Source organism: Muntiacus reevesi, chromosome 7 (genome assembly GCF_963930625.1).
Source record: "Muntiacus reevesi chromosome 7, mMunRee1.1, whole genome shotgun sequence".
NCBI lineage: Eukaryota > Metazoa > Chordata > Mammalia > Artiodactyla > Cervidae > Muntiacus > Muntiacus reevesi.
In genome coordinates this window covers 64,692,041-64,706,332 of record NC_089255.1, presented here as the reverse complement: position 1 = coordinate 64,706,332, position 14,292 = coordinate 64,692,041, and the positions used below count along the sequence as shown (strand labels likewise).

Here is a 14,292-nt window from a genome sequence, read left to right as displayed (position 1 = left end):
CTCCTTGATTTGCTGCTTCTTCCCCCTTTCCCCAGTCTTCATGATGATGTGCTCAGGCTCAGCCCCCAGTATTCTCTATTTGCATCTCTACCATGGTGATCTTATCTCATAGTTTCATAATTTTAAATACCATCCATGTGCTGGTAACACCCAAAGGTCTATCTTAGGTCAGTCTTCTCTCCCAAACTGCATGCTCATATATCCAACTGCTTACTAGACATCTCTGATTGTCTAACAGATGTATAAAGTCACCATACAGGACACTGAACTTCCAACATTTTTGTAAGCAAAAAACCCTGGAGTCATTCTTGAATTCTTCCCCCGACAACTCATTTATTCTGTCAGGAAATCCTGTTGGCTGTACTTTCAAAACACATCTAGACTTGACCACTTCTCCCCCTCCTACTGTGGGCCATCCTGGTCCAAGTAATCAATATCTTGCCTGGATTACTGCAATCGTCTCTTAACTAGTTTTTGTGTTTCTGTCCTTGCCCTGGTATAATCTACTCTTAACACAGCACCAAAATAATTCCCTTAAAACATGAGCCAGATCACATCACTCATTTGCCAAAAACCCTCTGAGGGGGTTGCTTAGAGCAAAAGTCAAAGTCCTTGCAACAAGCCACAATACTCAGCACGATCTGTCCCTCCCCATTACCTCTGCAACCTCTACCATGCCTGTCTACCTCACTCACTCATTTTTAGCCAACAACCTTGTTTGCTTTTTCCCAAACAAGCTGGCACTCTTCTATCTTGTGATCTGAATCCTTAAGGCCAAACCATTTTCAGGTGCAGTGAAATGGTCATAGCATATCCAAGTTCCCCTAGACCACTCCGCATGGCCTGGGCTCAGGAAAAGTACAATGCAAATGAGCACAGAGTCTGGAGAGGGCAGTAAATGCTAGAGCTTTGCTTTTCATGGTCTTACCCAGTCCCTCTCATTCATTTAGCAGACACTTACTGAGTGCTTAGTGTTGCCAGCCCTGGCCAGGGCATTCACATACATAATCTTATTTACCCTTACCACAACCCTCGCAGGTAGATATCATGAATGTTTCCATTTTGCAAGTGGTGACCTTGCTCAGAGAGGTGAAGTAACTTGGTCGAGTTGTAGGTAGCTAATTGCAGGTCTGAGATTTGGACCCAAGAAGCAGTGACACCTAAGTCTTTTTTCTGTTCACTTTGCCAAGCTGCCTCCTAGGTGCTCAGGAGATATTTGATAGAAGCATTGAGTGAATGTATGACCCAAAGGACTGCAGTTTGGATAAGCACAATCTAGCCATTATCGGCAATGCAGAGGAGTAAAGCAATGACATTAAGGTTTTGTTTAAGAGATGTTCTTAAAAAAAAAAAAAAGAGATGTTCTTAAAATACAAGTGTTTGAATGAAACTTTCTGGAGGAAAGATCTGAGCTCTTATCTTCTTTACTGATGCTCTGGAAAAAGGTCTCTAATTCCTTTTGTAATATGTAGTCTTTTTTTTAATAATATGTAATATTACATCTTTTGTAATATGTAATATTTTTCTAATATGTAATCTAGTTATCTTCTTAAATCTCCAAGTTCTTTTCAGCTCAAGTACTACACTGGACTCAAAGGCCTAGGAGACCATGACAAGCATCTAAGCATTTCCTTCCCATCTGCTGGGCTTGGTAGCCACAGTGAAATACAAAAGTGACAATCTGATAACCATCTCAAACGTACTAATCTTATCAAGACCTGACAAAAATGTCTTACATCAGCAGAGATGGGAATGTGATGACCCCAGACTAATTGCACGATAGACGACAGAAAACTCAGCCCCTTAAAACACAAAAGACCAAGTTTTGAGAGGGCAGGCAGCTCAGAGCTTGCATCTCTCCTAACTATCAAAGAATTTTGAAACAATTACTAGATTCTGCCACTAACCCAGGAAACTCGGGCCAAGAAGCTCTGTAGTCTCAGCCTGCATGTGTCTGTTTGAATAGTTCAAGCCATCACTTTCCATCACACGGAGGTTAGTGAAACTGTTTCCTGGATTACTAGTCTGTGAAAAAAACTGTCACAGAACCTCTTACACAATAAATTAATGACGCAATTATCACCTAATTCCCCAAATATGCAAGTTATCAATATCTAAATGTGAAAATGGACAAAAGAATTTTAAAACCTTGTGTTGTGGCATTATCAAAGCAGTCTGTTAAGTATTTCTTTGATTATTTCACTGAAGTACTATTTCAATCAATGTAGTGAAAATTCCACACACTTACGCATTTAAGAAAGCCATTTAAAAAGGCCCATTAGCCCCAAGATCCATGTGGAGGCAGAGGCCAAGAAGCTGTCACTGCCAATTCTTCATACTCTCAGATCTTTTCATTGGGGGTTCCTGTCTGTTGACAGGCACACACAGTCTAACTGCGAAAGCTTTTCCCCAAGAAAGTTATCTCGGGCCTGACGCCGCCTTCAGAGAGACATGCAAACTAGTATCAGGGAATTCTCTTTAGTGGTGGGCCACGCTCCCACGCAGTCACTTTACAGAAGTGCCAGTAGCATGCGTGCCACTTTGCTCAGCCTAAGTGGGGAGCCACAGAGAGCCACCAGACCCAGGCCTGGTCCCATCTGTGGGCAGAGCACTTTCCTTTAGTGTCCAAAGAGCAGAGGGCTGCCCTCTGCTCTCCCCTCTGGCAAAGCCATTCCTGCCCCACCTCTCCTAAGGGGTTAGACTGAGCGAGAGAAGGCCACAGCATCCACACCAGGCCACAGACAGAGCAGCATTCTCAGTTAGCAAACCTGCTCCCCCTGGTCAGGAGGAAAAGTGACCCTGACAACCGGGGATTAAGACAAGGAGATGCAAGGGAGGGAACATTCCAGGGTGAAATTAAAAAAAAAAAAGAGAGAGAGAAAGAAAGGAAGGGGGAAAAAAGAGAGAAAGAAAGGAAAAGAAAAAAAAAAAGAAGTGGAAAAAGAAAAGAAAATGCACAAAGCCCATGAGGCTGTCTGGTTAAACATGGGTTAGAATCAGGTATAGAGCATCACACGGGAACTCAATGTCTTGGCAAATCCAAAAACCCCAGGTAAAAGGTACTGGGTGAAGGCATTTCTGTTTGTGGAAAGCGGAAGTTTCCTTCTTTCACCACTTAATCTTGTATTTAATTTTTTTTCTTTTTGGTCTATTTGTAACCCAAATTTAAACCATCAATCATTTTTACCTGCCCAGGATTTTTCTCTTTCAGGAGTCGAAAGAACAACAAACACGGGGTCCAAAGAGCCCTTTCCCGCAGCCAATTCCAATCAGCCCTTCTCTCCCAGGGTTACGGGGTGCCCAGAGCAGACATTCCCAGCAGGACATGCCACACACAGCAAGTCACCAAACCAGACTGCACTAAAGGGCTGCCGGGGGACTTACTTGTACTTGTGCTGGTTCCAATCGTATTGATTGTGGTGGGGACGGATGAAGATGAGTAGAGGGGCACGTGGCCGTTCTCACACCCCAGACTTTTGTCCTGCCAGTTGGAGGCGTTGATGCAAATCCCAGAATCCCGAGAGTTCTGCCACCCATTAAGCTTGTCATCGGAGTTCTGTCTTTGGTGATAGTAGTGTGTCTGCCCATAATCCACAGAGTCCGAGCGGCCTCGGTTCTGGCCGCCAAAGCTGGTCGAAGTGCGGTCCTCCAAGTGGTTCAGCCACATGGCCAAAGCACTGCGGTCTTCCAACGAAGTGGCCGGATGGATCAAAGCATAGGACAGCAGCTGCCTGCTCTCCTCGATGTGCTGGTTGTGTTCAATGGAGTGTGCCAGGATTTTGGGCAGCAGTTTCATATACTCTACTTTTGCGTCGAGGTTTCCTGGCTTCAGCAAAGGCAGGTGAGTTAACAGGAGGGAAATCACTTTATCCTTGGATTCCTGTTGCCATTGGTTAATGATTCCTGAAAAGGAAAATAGGCAGGGCAAATAAGCAAATACACTTACCATGGCACCAAGCGCCACACTGTATGAAGAGAATTTCTGGGGACTGGAGTCTCAATCTAGGTACCCCGGCTAAATTTTCTCAAAACAGCCTCTGCCTCGAGTGGAGAACTGACCTGAGGTTGTCAAGGGGTACTGACTTCAGTGAAACACTTAACGCTCTGAGATGCCTGGGTGCTCAATCTAACTCTAATGCAGGTCTCCAAAGAGGCTATGACCACTTTGGTACAAATGAATACAATTTACAGCTATTTTATTTCTTAGGAAAGTCTAGGCATACCCTCAGATAGGGGAATAAGGAATAAGAAGATCTCCATGGAAAAACGAGTATAATTAAGGGTCCATATTGTACAGTCCTCGAAGGCAAGGCTGCTTTCCCTTCCCTAGACATCCCTGGAAAGTGGTTGGAGCCCTGGGAAGGGCATTTGTGTGAAGTGGGTAAAACCTCCTGGATGGAGAAATCTATCAGGAAAAGAAAGATGCCCCTCATGTGGGTGAAGCCTGCACCTTCCTCATGAGAAGCTGACTCAGAAATCAACTGTGACCTCAAAGCTAGGATCAACAATGGACCCAAGATGGGTCCAGTGGCATCTCTGATCACACATGCTAAGCAAGCTATTTTTCTTTAAGTATAGAAGATCTGTTTGGTTATCTTCATTATGGTAAAATATACTTTTAAAATACACTTAATATTTACCATTGTAACCATTTTAAGTGTACAGTTCTGTGGCATTAAGTACATTTACACTGTGGTACACCCATCACCACTATCTACATCCAGATCTTTTTTTGTCTTCCCAAGCTGAAACTCCATATCCATGAACCACTAACTCCTCATTCTCCATACCCACAACCCCTGATGACCATTCTTCTACTTTCTGTCTCTATATATCTGACTACTCTAGTTACCTCATATAAATTGGGTAAATTGGGTTGGACAAAAAGTTCATTCAGATATTTCTTAAGATCTTATGGAAAAACCCAAATGAACTTTTTGACCAACCCAACAGTATTTGCCCTTTTATGACAAGAATATTGCACTTAGCATAATCTCTTCAAGGTTCATCCATGAGAATGCTTTCAACACTCTTAAAAGGAATTCCTCTTATTCCTAACTACTCAAAACATAAACTTCTTGCCTTTAGGTAAACATGGCTTAGGTAATGGTAATGTTAGTAACATGGAGTAACTAAACAGGGGCTTCCCAGGTGGTACCAGTGCTAAGAATCCACCAGTCAATGCAGGAGATGCAAGAGACATGGGTTAGATCCCTGGGTCAGGAAGATCCCCTGGGGAAGGAAATGGCAAACCACTCCAGGATTCTTGTCTGGCAAAAATCCCATGGACAGAGGAGCCTGGCGGGCTACAGTCCATGGGGTTGCGAAGAGTTGGACACAACTGAACACATACACACACAAACATGGATTAACAGTACACTTTGCCTTTGAGAAGTAGTTTGTTCTGCAGACTGATAGTTATCCATGGGACCTGGGATGATAGAAAAGAAAGCTCCTTGCCAGAAAAGTCATTCCTAATACCTAAAGACTCGAACTCTGGCCCACGATGACTGTATAAGGGCTAGCGCTTTCACAAAGTATCTGCAAGGTTGAAAAGGCATTTCTGGAATTTAGCAGAAGGGGTTCATAATTCTAGTGAGGCACAAACACATCAGACCAAGCTCAAGAATCAGTGTTGACCATGAGCTGCAAATGCACCAGCTGCGAATGATAAGGCCTCTCAAGACGAAGGGATATATTCAAAGAACAGTATCAAGGGAGGAAGGCATGGTATGTCATAAAAGAATGTGGGCTTCAGAGTCAGGCACACAAATCCCAGCTCTGCCACTTAATCGGCAATGGAACTTTGGTAAGTTCCTCAACCTCTCTGAGCCTCAACTCCCTCATCAGTCAAGAGTGCTACCAACAGCACCTGCCCCTCCTTGTGTTACAGGATTAAATGAGGTAATGTAACAAAAAGACCACAGTCAAGTACTTGATGATAGAAATAATTCCTTCTATTTGTCTCTGCCTTAGTCAGGCCCACGTTAGAGTCATGTTGGGTGGTTTCCGATACCAAGTTTTAAAAATAATAGAGGCCAGAGATGATCCAGGAAAGGCCAGTAACTATTATCAGAATTGATACAAAGTTACAGTAATCAAGACAGCATGGTATTGGCACAAAAACAGACATATGGATCAACGGAACAGAATAGAGACCTCAGAAACAAACCCACACACCTACGGTCAATTAATCTTCAACAAAGGAGGCAAGAATATACAATGGAGAAAAGACTATCTCTTCAGCAAGTGGTGTTGTGAAAGCTGGACAGCTGCATGTAAATCAATGAAGTTAGAACATGCCCTCTTACCATACACAAAAATAAACTCAAAATGGCTTAAAGACTTAAACATGGGGCATGACAACATAAAACTCCTAGAAGAGAATACAGGCTAAACATTCTGACATAAATCATCCAGTGTTTTATTAGGTTAGTCTCCCAAGGCAATAGAGTAAAAGCAAAAATAGACAAATGGGACCTAATCAAACGCACAGGCTTTTGTACAGCAAAGGAAACCATAAACAAAACAAAAAGACAACCAACGGACTGGGAGAAATATTTGCAAATGATGTGACTGACAAGGGCTTAATTTCCAAAATACACAAGCAGCTCATACAACCCAATAACAAAAAACACACAACCCAATTAAAAATGGAAAGAAGACCTAAATAGACATTTCTTCAAAGAAGACACACAGCAGAACAACAGCACTTGAAAAGATGCTCAACATCACTAATTATGAGAGAAATGCAAATCAAAACTACAATGAGGTACCACCTCCCCCAGGAGAAGTGCCATCATTAAAAAAGTCTACAAATAACAAATGCTGGAGAAGGTGTGGAGAAGAGGGAACCTTCCTATACTGTTGGTGGGAATGTAAGTTGGTGCAGCCTCTCTGGGAAAGAGTATGGGGATTTCTCAAAAAACTGAAAATAGAGTTGCCATATGACCGAGCAATCCTACTCCTGGGCATGTGCTTGTACAAAAATATAATTTAAAAAAAATATGTGTACCCGTATGCATAGCAGTACTATTCACAATAGCCAAGACATGGAAACAACCTACATGTCCATCAAATGATGAATGGATAAAGATGTGGTACATACACACAACAGAATACTACTCAGCCGTAAAAAAGAATGAAATAATGCCATTTGCAGCAACATGGATGGACTCCGAGACTGTGATACTAAGTGAAAGGCAAATACCATATGACATTACTTATACGTGGAATCTAAAATATGACACAAATGAACTTACATACAAAACAGAAACAGACTCAGAGAACAGACTTCGAGTTGCCAAGGGTGAGGAGGAGAAGGGTGGATTGAGTGTTTGGGATTAGCAGATACAACTTTTATATATGGAATGGATAAACAACAAGATCCTACTGTTTAGCACAGGAAATTATATTCAATATCTTGTGACAACCCATATGGAAAAGAATATGAAGAAAGAATGTACATGTAGGTAAAACTGAACCACTTTGTTGTATAGCAGAAATTAACACAACATTGTAAATCAACTACCCCTCAATAAAATAAAATTTCAAAAAATTATCAGAGTTGGAAGAGGTAGAAAGTGAAAAGGTGAAAAATAATGGGGTTGTTGAGCTTATAACTGAATATGAAGAGATGCTTTACTTTTTTCAAGTAGGGATTTTATAAGGAGATAGATGGTCAACTACTTGAAACAGAAGTCTTCAAACTGAAGCATGAGAGAAAAAGATTGGATGTGGAGAGTAAGTGAAGCGCCAGCATGACAAAAGACACAGAAGAGTTACCAAGGAAGGCTCTACAACTTCCATCTTGGGGGCTTGAAGAACAGAGATAGATGCTCCAGCAAAGCACAGTCAGACAGAAATAGAATGCAAGCCACATGTATAATTGAAAATTTTCTAGTATTAAAAGGGGCCTTCCCTGATGGCTCAGTGGTAAAGAATCCTCCTGCCAGTGCAGGAGATGCAGGTTTTATCTCTGGGGCGGGAAGGTCCCCTGGAGAAGGAAATGGCAAGTCACTCCAGTATCCTTGCCTGGGAAATCCCATGGACAGAGGAGCCTGGCAGGCTATAGTCCGTGGGGTCACAAAAGAGTCAGACATGACTTAGCAACTAAACAACAACAATAGCATTAAAAGAATAATAAAAAGAGATGAAATAAATAAAGTCAGACATGACTTAGCAACTAAACAACAACAACAGCATTAAAAGAATAATAAAAAGAGATGAAATAAATTTTATTTAACCATTATACAGTTATATATATCATTATATTATTATTTCAACTTGCAATCAATATAAAATTATTGATGAAACATTTTGCATTCTTTTCTTTGTACTAAGTCTTCAAAATCCTGGGTACACTTCATATTACCAAAGGCAATCTACAGATTCAGTGCAATCTTTATCAAAATACCAATGATATCTTCACAGAATTAGAACAAATAATTTTAAAATTTGTATGGGAACACAAAAGACCCTGAATAGACAAAACAATCTTGAGAAAGAACAGGGCCAGAGGAATCATACTCCCTGACTTCCCAGTGGGCAGGCGTGCTAAGTCACTTCAGTAGTGTTCAACTCTGTGCAACCTTATGGACGTGTAGCCCCGCTGGCTTTTCTGTCCACAGGATTCTCCAGGCAAGAATACTGAAGTGGGTTGCAATGCCCTTCTCCACTCTAGCTTTAGACTATACTACAAAGATATAGTAATCAAAAAAGTATGATACTAGCACAAAAATAGACACATAGATCAATGGAACAGGATAGAGTCTAGAAATAAACCCATGCACATATGGTCAATTAATTTACAACAAAGGAAGCAATAATATACAATGGAGAAAAGACACTCTCTTTAATAAGTGGCATTGGATAAACTGGACAGCTACATGTGAAAAAATGAAATCAGAACATTCTTTAATATCATATGCAAAAATAAACTCAAAATGGATTAAAAACCAAAAATGTAAGACCAGAAATGATTAAACTCTTAGAAGAAAACCTAGGCAGAACACTCTTTGACATAAATCACAGCACTATTTTTTCTGGATCCATCCGACAGCAGAGGAAATGCAAGTGAAAATAAAATACACAGGACCTAATTAAACTTCTGCAGAGCAAAGGAAACCACTGACAAAATGAAAAGACAACCTACTGAATGGGAGAAAATATCTGCAAATGATGTGACCAATAAAGGGTTAATTTACACACACACACACACACACACACATACACACAGTTCATACATCTCAACATCAAAAGAAATTAAAAAATGGACAGAAGAACTGAATAGACATTGTTCCATAGAAGAAATACAAATGGCCAACAGGCACAAGAAAAGATGCTCAATACTGCTAATCATTAGGGAAATGTAAAAAAACACCACAGTGAGATATCACCTCACACCTGTCAGAATGGCTATCATCAAAAAGACTACAAATAACCAAAGTTGGTGAGGGTGTGGAGAAAAGGGAATCCTTGTACACTGTTGGTAGGAATATATACTGGTGCAGCCACTATGGAAAACAGTATGGAGCTTTCTCAAAAAACTACAAATAGAACTACTATACGATCCAGAAATCCTACTCTTGTGTATATATCTGAAAAAAAAACACCCAAAAATAGTAATTTGAAAAGATACATGCACAATGTGCACAGAAGCATTACTTACAGTTTTCAAGGTGTGCAAGCAATCTAACTGTTGATCAACAGACTAATGGATAAAGAAGATGTGGTGTATATACAATAGAATACTACTCAGCCATAAAAAAGAATGAACATGGGTGGACTTGGAGGCTATTATGCTAAGTGAAATAAGTCAAACAGAGAAAGACAAATACTGTGTGCTATTACTTATATGTGGAATCTTTAACAGGACAAACTAGTGAATATTAGAAAAAGAAAGCAGACTCAGATATGGAGAACAAACTTGTGGTTACCCATGGGCAGAAGGAAGGGGAAGGGGGAGTACAGGGGTAGGAGATTAAAAGCTGCAAACTATTATGTGTAAAATAAGCTACAAGAATATCTTATACAACACGGGAATATAGCCAATATTTTATAATAACTACAAGTAGAGTGTGAACTTTAAGAATTGTGAATCAATCTATTGTACACCTATAACTTACACAATATTGTACATCAACTAATTTTTTTTTAATCCACGGTGTACTCTGCCACTGACAGCACACCTCAGCCTGGGTGAGCCACAGCTGAAATGCCCAGAGGCCCTGTGTGGCTGGTGGCTACTAAATTGGCTAGCACAGGGCTAGAGACACTCAGATGGGGAAGGCGGGTGGGAGGGCACGGATGACCTCAGCAGGTCCCTCCAAGGTTCCTGACTCTATATTTAGCAAATTGCCACCTGATGCAAGACAACCCTTGTGCATTCCAGTAAGTATATAGCCTTTCTTTTAAAGTTGCTCTAGGAGATGAAGAAATCACCAATTCTAATTTTCTCATCGATACATTTCCAGCAAACACCCGGCATGTTTTAAATTATGGATATGCTTAGGATGAAGATAAAGTCTATTCGTTAAGCCCAAGGAATTGAAGAGTCACTGGCAAGCAAAAGGGCCTGAGAAGAAGGTGAATCTATGCCTGATGCCAACGTTGATCACATGTAGCCAGTGTATACCCTGGAAAATGGATGTTTAAAAATGAAATCTGGGAACAAACTTTAATACAAATCCATGAGGCTAAGGAACTCCCTAGCTTTTTGTGAGGTCACTTCCCTGTTTGGGTAGTCTACCCTTCCACAAAGGTCAGCCTAAAAAAAATCAGGAACAAAAACAAAATGGAAATAGGACTCAGAGTACAAAGTGAACCTCTGATTTCCATGTAAGCCCGCTCTGCCAGGGATTAGCCTGGGATCCAGGGGAGGAACAAGCACAGCAAAGAGGAAAAGAAAACCAAAACCTGCTGACCCTGGTCCCTTCCAGGCCCGAAATGCTTCTTTCTCTACCTTTGGGACAGGGCTGCTTGGATGCCGTGGGGCTATGGCGTGGCCAAGAAGACAGCTATGACTTTTATTTACTGCCTCTGGGAACATGGACATATGATGGCCTTCTGACGGCCAACTGGATCAGACTGTTTCTGCCACTGCTCTGGCTGCCATGTCGACAGCTAACAGTACTCAAAGTTTTCTATGTGCTAGGCACTCTTCGAAGCTCTGTGTATGCAATTCCTCATTTAATCCTCAAATGAAGCTTAGGAGACAGGTCCTATTACAGCCTTATTTTATGGATGGGGACACAGAGGCACAGAGAGGTCAAGTAACCTGCCTCAGGTTCTCCAGCTAGTGAGGAGGCAGAATGAGGTATGCAAATTAGCATAAAGATACATAATGACTATCATGCTCAAGGAGCTTGGCTATAAGCTAAATACATTAATATTTATAATACATAACTAATTATATACTACATATATAATTATATACTCATATATAATTATATAATAGATATGTAATTATATAATACACTAAAATATAATTATATAGCATGCAATTACATATGAATCATTTATGTGTGAATTATATTTACAAATATAATAATGTAGAAACATTAAAAGAATACATGAATCAACAGAAGAGTTGGGTCAGCTGTGGAAGTATAGAAAAAAAGAAGTTACAGAGGACAGTGTACCTTTTGTGTTTTTAAAATATGTCCACTATGTCTCTGACAGTCCTCTCCAAAAGGTGGAGCCAATCAACTCCTTCTAGATGCAGGCTGTAGTTAGTGAATCACTTCTATCCAATGGAATGTGTTAATAGCGGAAGCAATAGGGTGTGACTTCACGGATTGGGTTTGCAGCTTTTCCCTTGCTCTCTCTTGGGTGAGTCACTCTGGGGGGAGCCAGCAGCCATGTTGGGAGGAAACTCAAGCAACTCAATAGGGAGGGAGGTCTGATGGGAAGGAACAAAGTCCTGCTACCAACAGCAGTACCAACTTGGAAACTGAATTCTTGGCCCCAGCAAAGCCTTCAGGTGATTATATACCAGAGAACATCTTGAAGGACCCTGAGTCACACTCCTGATCCAGAGAAACTGTGTGATAACACATTTATTGTTGTATTAACATTAAGCTTCTAAGTTTGGGGTAAAGATAACTAATACACCCATCCAAGTGCCCCTCTAGGAAAAAGGAAGTTTTAGCCCTTTGGCTTTGAGTAGTTCTGTCCTTGAGGAAAGTCATCCTCATTCTGAGCTGGACTCTTCATGAAGTTCATCTGTTGCCACTAAACGCTCCCCTCACTGTGTCCCTTATCCTGGTTATCCGCTCACCAAACAACCTTTTGACTATGATAGCACTCCAGGTACCTTCAGGGAGAGGATGAACTGATCATACAGATGAGGGATTTCTAGATTCCATGAGGATGATGATTTTTCAGGGCAACTTAACAAGTGGTTTCTGATTATGATGTGTCTTCCTGTGGAGCCCTTCCTGTGCTGATTATATGGACTGTGAGTACATCTTGTCCCTCTGAGTACATGAGGTCCCTCCTCATGGCCCAGGGTTTACTCCCCTGCTTTCTAGGTAGTACTGTGTCAACCTCTTAGGGGAGGATCGCCAGGTGCTAACAAGAGAATCTCTGTAAGACCAGAAACTATAAAACTCCTAGAGGAGAAAATAGGCAAAACACTCTCCGACATAAATCACAGCAAGATCTTCTATGACCCACCTCCCAGAATATTGGAAATAAAAGCAAAAATAAACAAATGGGACCTAATGAAAATTAAAAGCTTTTGCACAACAAAGGAAACTATAAGTAAGGTGAAAAGACAGCCCTCAGATTGGGAGAAAATAATAACAAATGAGGAAACAGACAAAGGATTAATCTCAAAAATATACAAGCAACTCCTGAAGCTCATTTCCAGAAAAATAAATGACCCAATCAAAAAATGGGCCAAAGAACTAAACAGACATTTCTCCAAAGAAGACATACAGATGGCTAACAAACACATGAAAAGATGCTCAACATCACTCATCATCAGAGAAATGCAAATCAAAACCACAATGAGGTACCATTACACGCCAGTCAGGATGGCTGCTATCCAAAAGTCTACAAGCAATAAATGCTGGAGAGGGTGTGGAGAAAAGGGAACCCTCTTACACTGTTGGTGGGAATGCAAACTAGTACAGCCACTATGGAAAACAGTGTGGAGATTTCTTAAAAAACTGGAAATAGAACTGCCATATGACCCAGCAATACCACTTCTAGGCATACACACTGAGGAATCCAGATCTGAAAGAGACACGTGCACCCCAATGTTCATTGCAGCACTGTTTATAATAGCCAGGACATGGAAGCAACCCAGATGCCCATCAGCAGATGAATGGATAAGGAAGCTGTGGTACATATACACCATGGAATATTACTCAGCCGTTAAAAAGAATTCATTTGAATCAGTTCTAATGAGGTGGATGAAACTGGAGCCCATTATACAGAGTGAAGTAAGCCAGAAAGATAAAGAACATTACAGCATACTAACACATATATACGGAATTTAGAAAGATGGTAATGATAACCCTATATGCAAAACAGAAAAAGAGACACAGAAGTACAGAACAGACTATTGAACTCTGGGGGAGAACGTGAGGGTGGGATGTTTTGAAAGAACAGCATGTATATTATCTATGGTGAAACGGACCACCAGCCCAGGTGGGATACATGAGTCAGGTGCTCGGGCCTGGTGCACTGGGAGGACCCTGAGGAGTCGGGTGGGGAGGGAGGTGGGAGGGGGGATCGGGATGGGGAATACGTGTAACTCTATGGCTGATTCATGTCAATGTATGACAAAACCCACTGAAATGTTGTAAAGTGATTGGCCTCCAACTAATAAAATAATATTAAAAAAAAAAAAAAAAAAAAAGAGAATCTCCACCTTCAAATAGAAGCCAAGCAGGCATGCAGGGACTTGGGACAGGAATGGCAGGTCCTGACCAGTTGCCCACTGGCCTTCTTTGTAGCATACACACCACTTTCCAGGGAAAAGGGGCCTTTACTGAGATGTGTATTCAAGGGATTCTCCTCATTGAGGAGACCCAGGAATCCTCAAAATGTTCAATCAATCACATCCATGATGCAGTTTCTATTATTATTCACGCCAATATCACCCTAGCCAGTTAGACAGTCTAGAAAACAGAAGTCCAAGAACAAGGTTTAGTCTCTTCTGTCAACTCTCCTCTATTACTCCTTCAAAATATTTCCTCTATTATTCCTCTGGATAAGGGGCAGAGATAAGAGTTTACTGGATGTCTTAGGTGGGCAAAAGCTAATGATTTATAATGTATA

The 14,292-nt window shown here is 41.1% G+C and overlaps 1 protein-coding gene across 3 annotated transcripts in view; it reads right to left on the bottom strand.

The window, feature by feature from the left end:
- The window catches only part of SAMD4A (sterile alpha motif domain containing 4A), a 224,201-nt gene that overhangs the window by 84,599 nt on the left and 125,310 nt on the right, over nucleotides 1-14,292 (bottom strand). For all 3 annotated transcript variants that reach the window (XM_065941860.1, XM_065941861.1, XM_065941862.1), the window contains one exon: nucleotides 3,385-3,903. In XM_065941860.1, coding sequence (XP_065797932.1) covers nucleotides 3,385-3,903 — 519 coding nt within the window. The remainder of the gene's footprint in view (nucleotides 1-3,384; nucleotides 3,904-14,292) is intronic.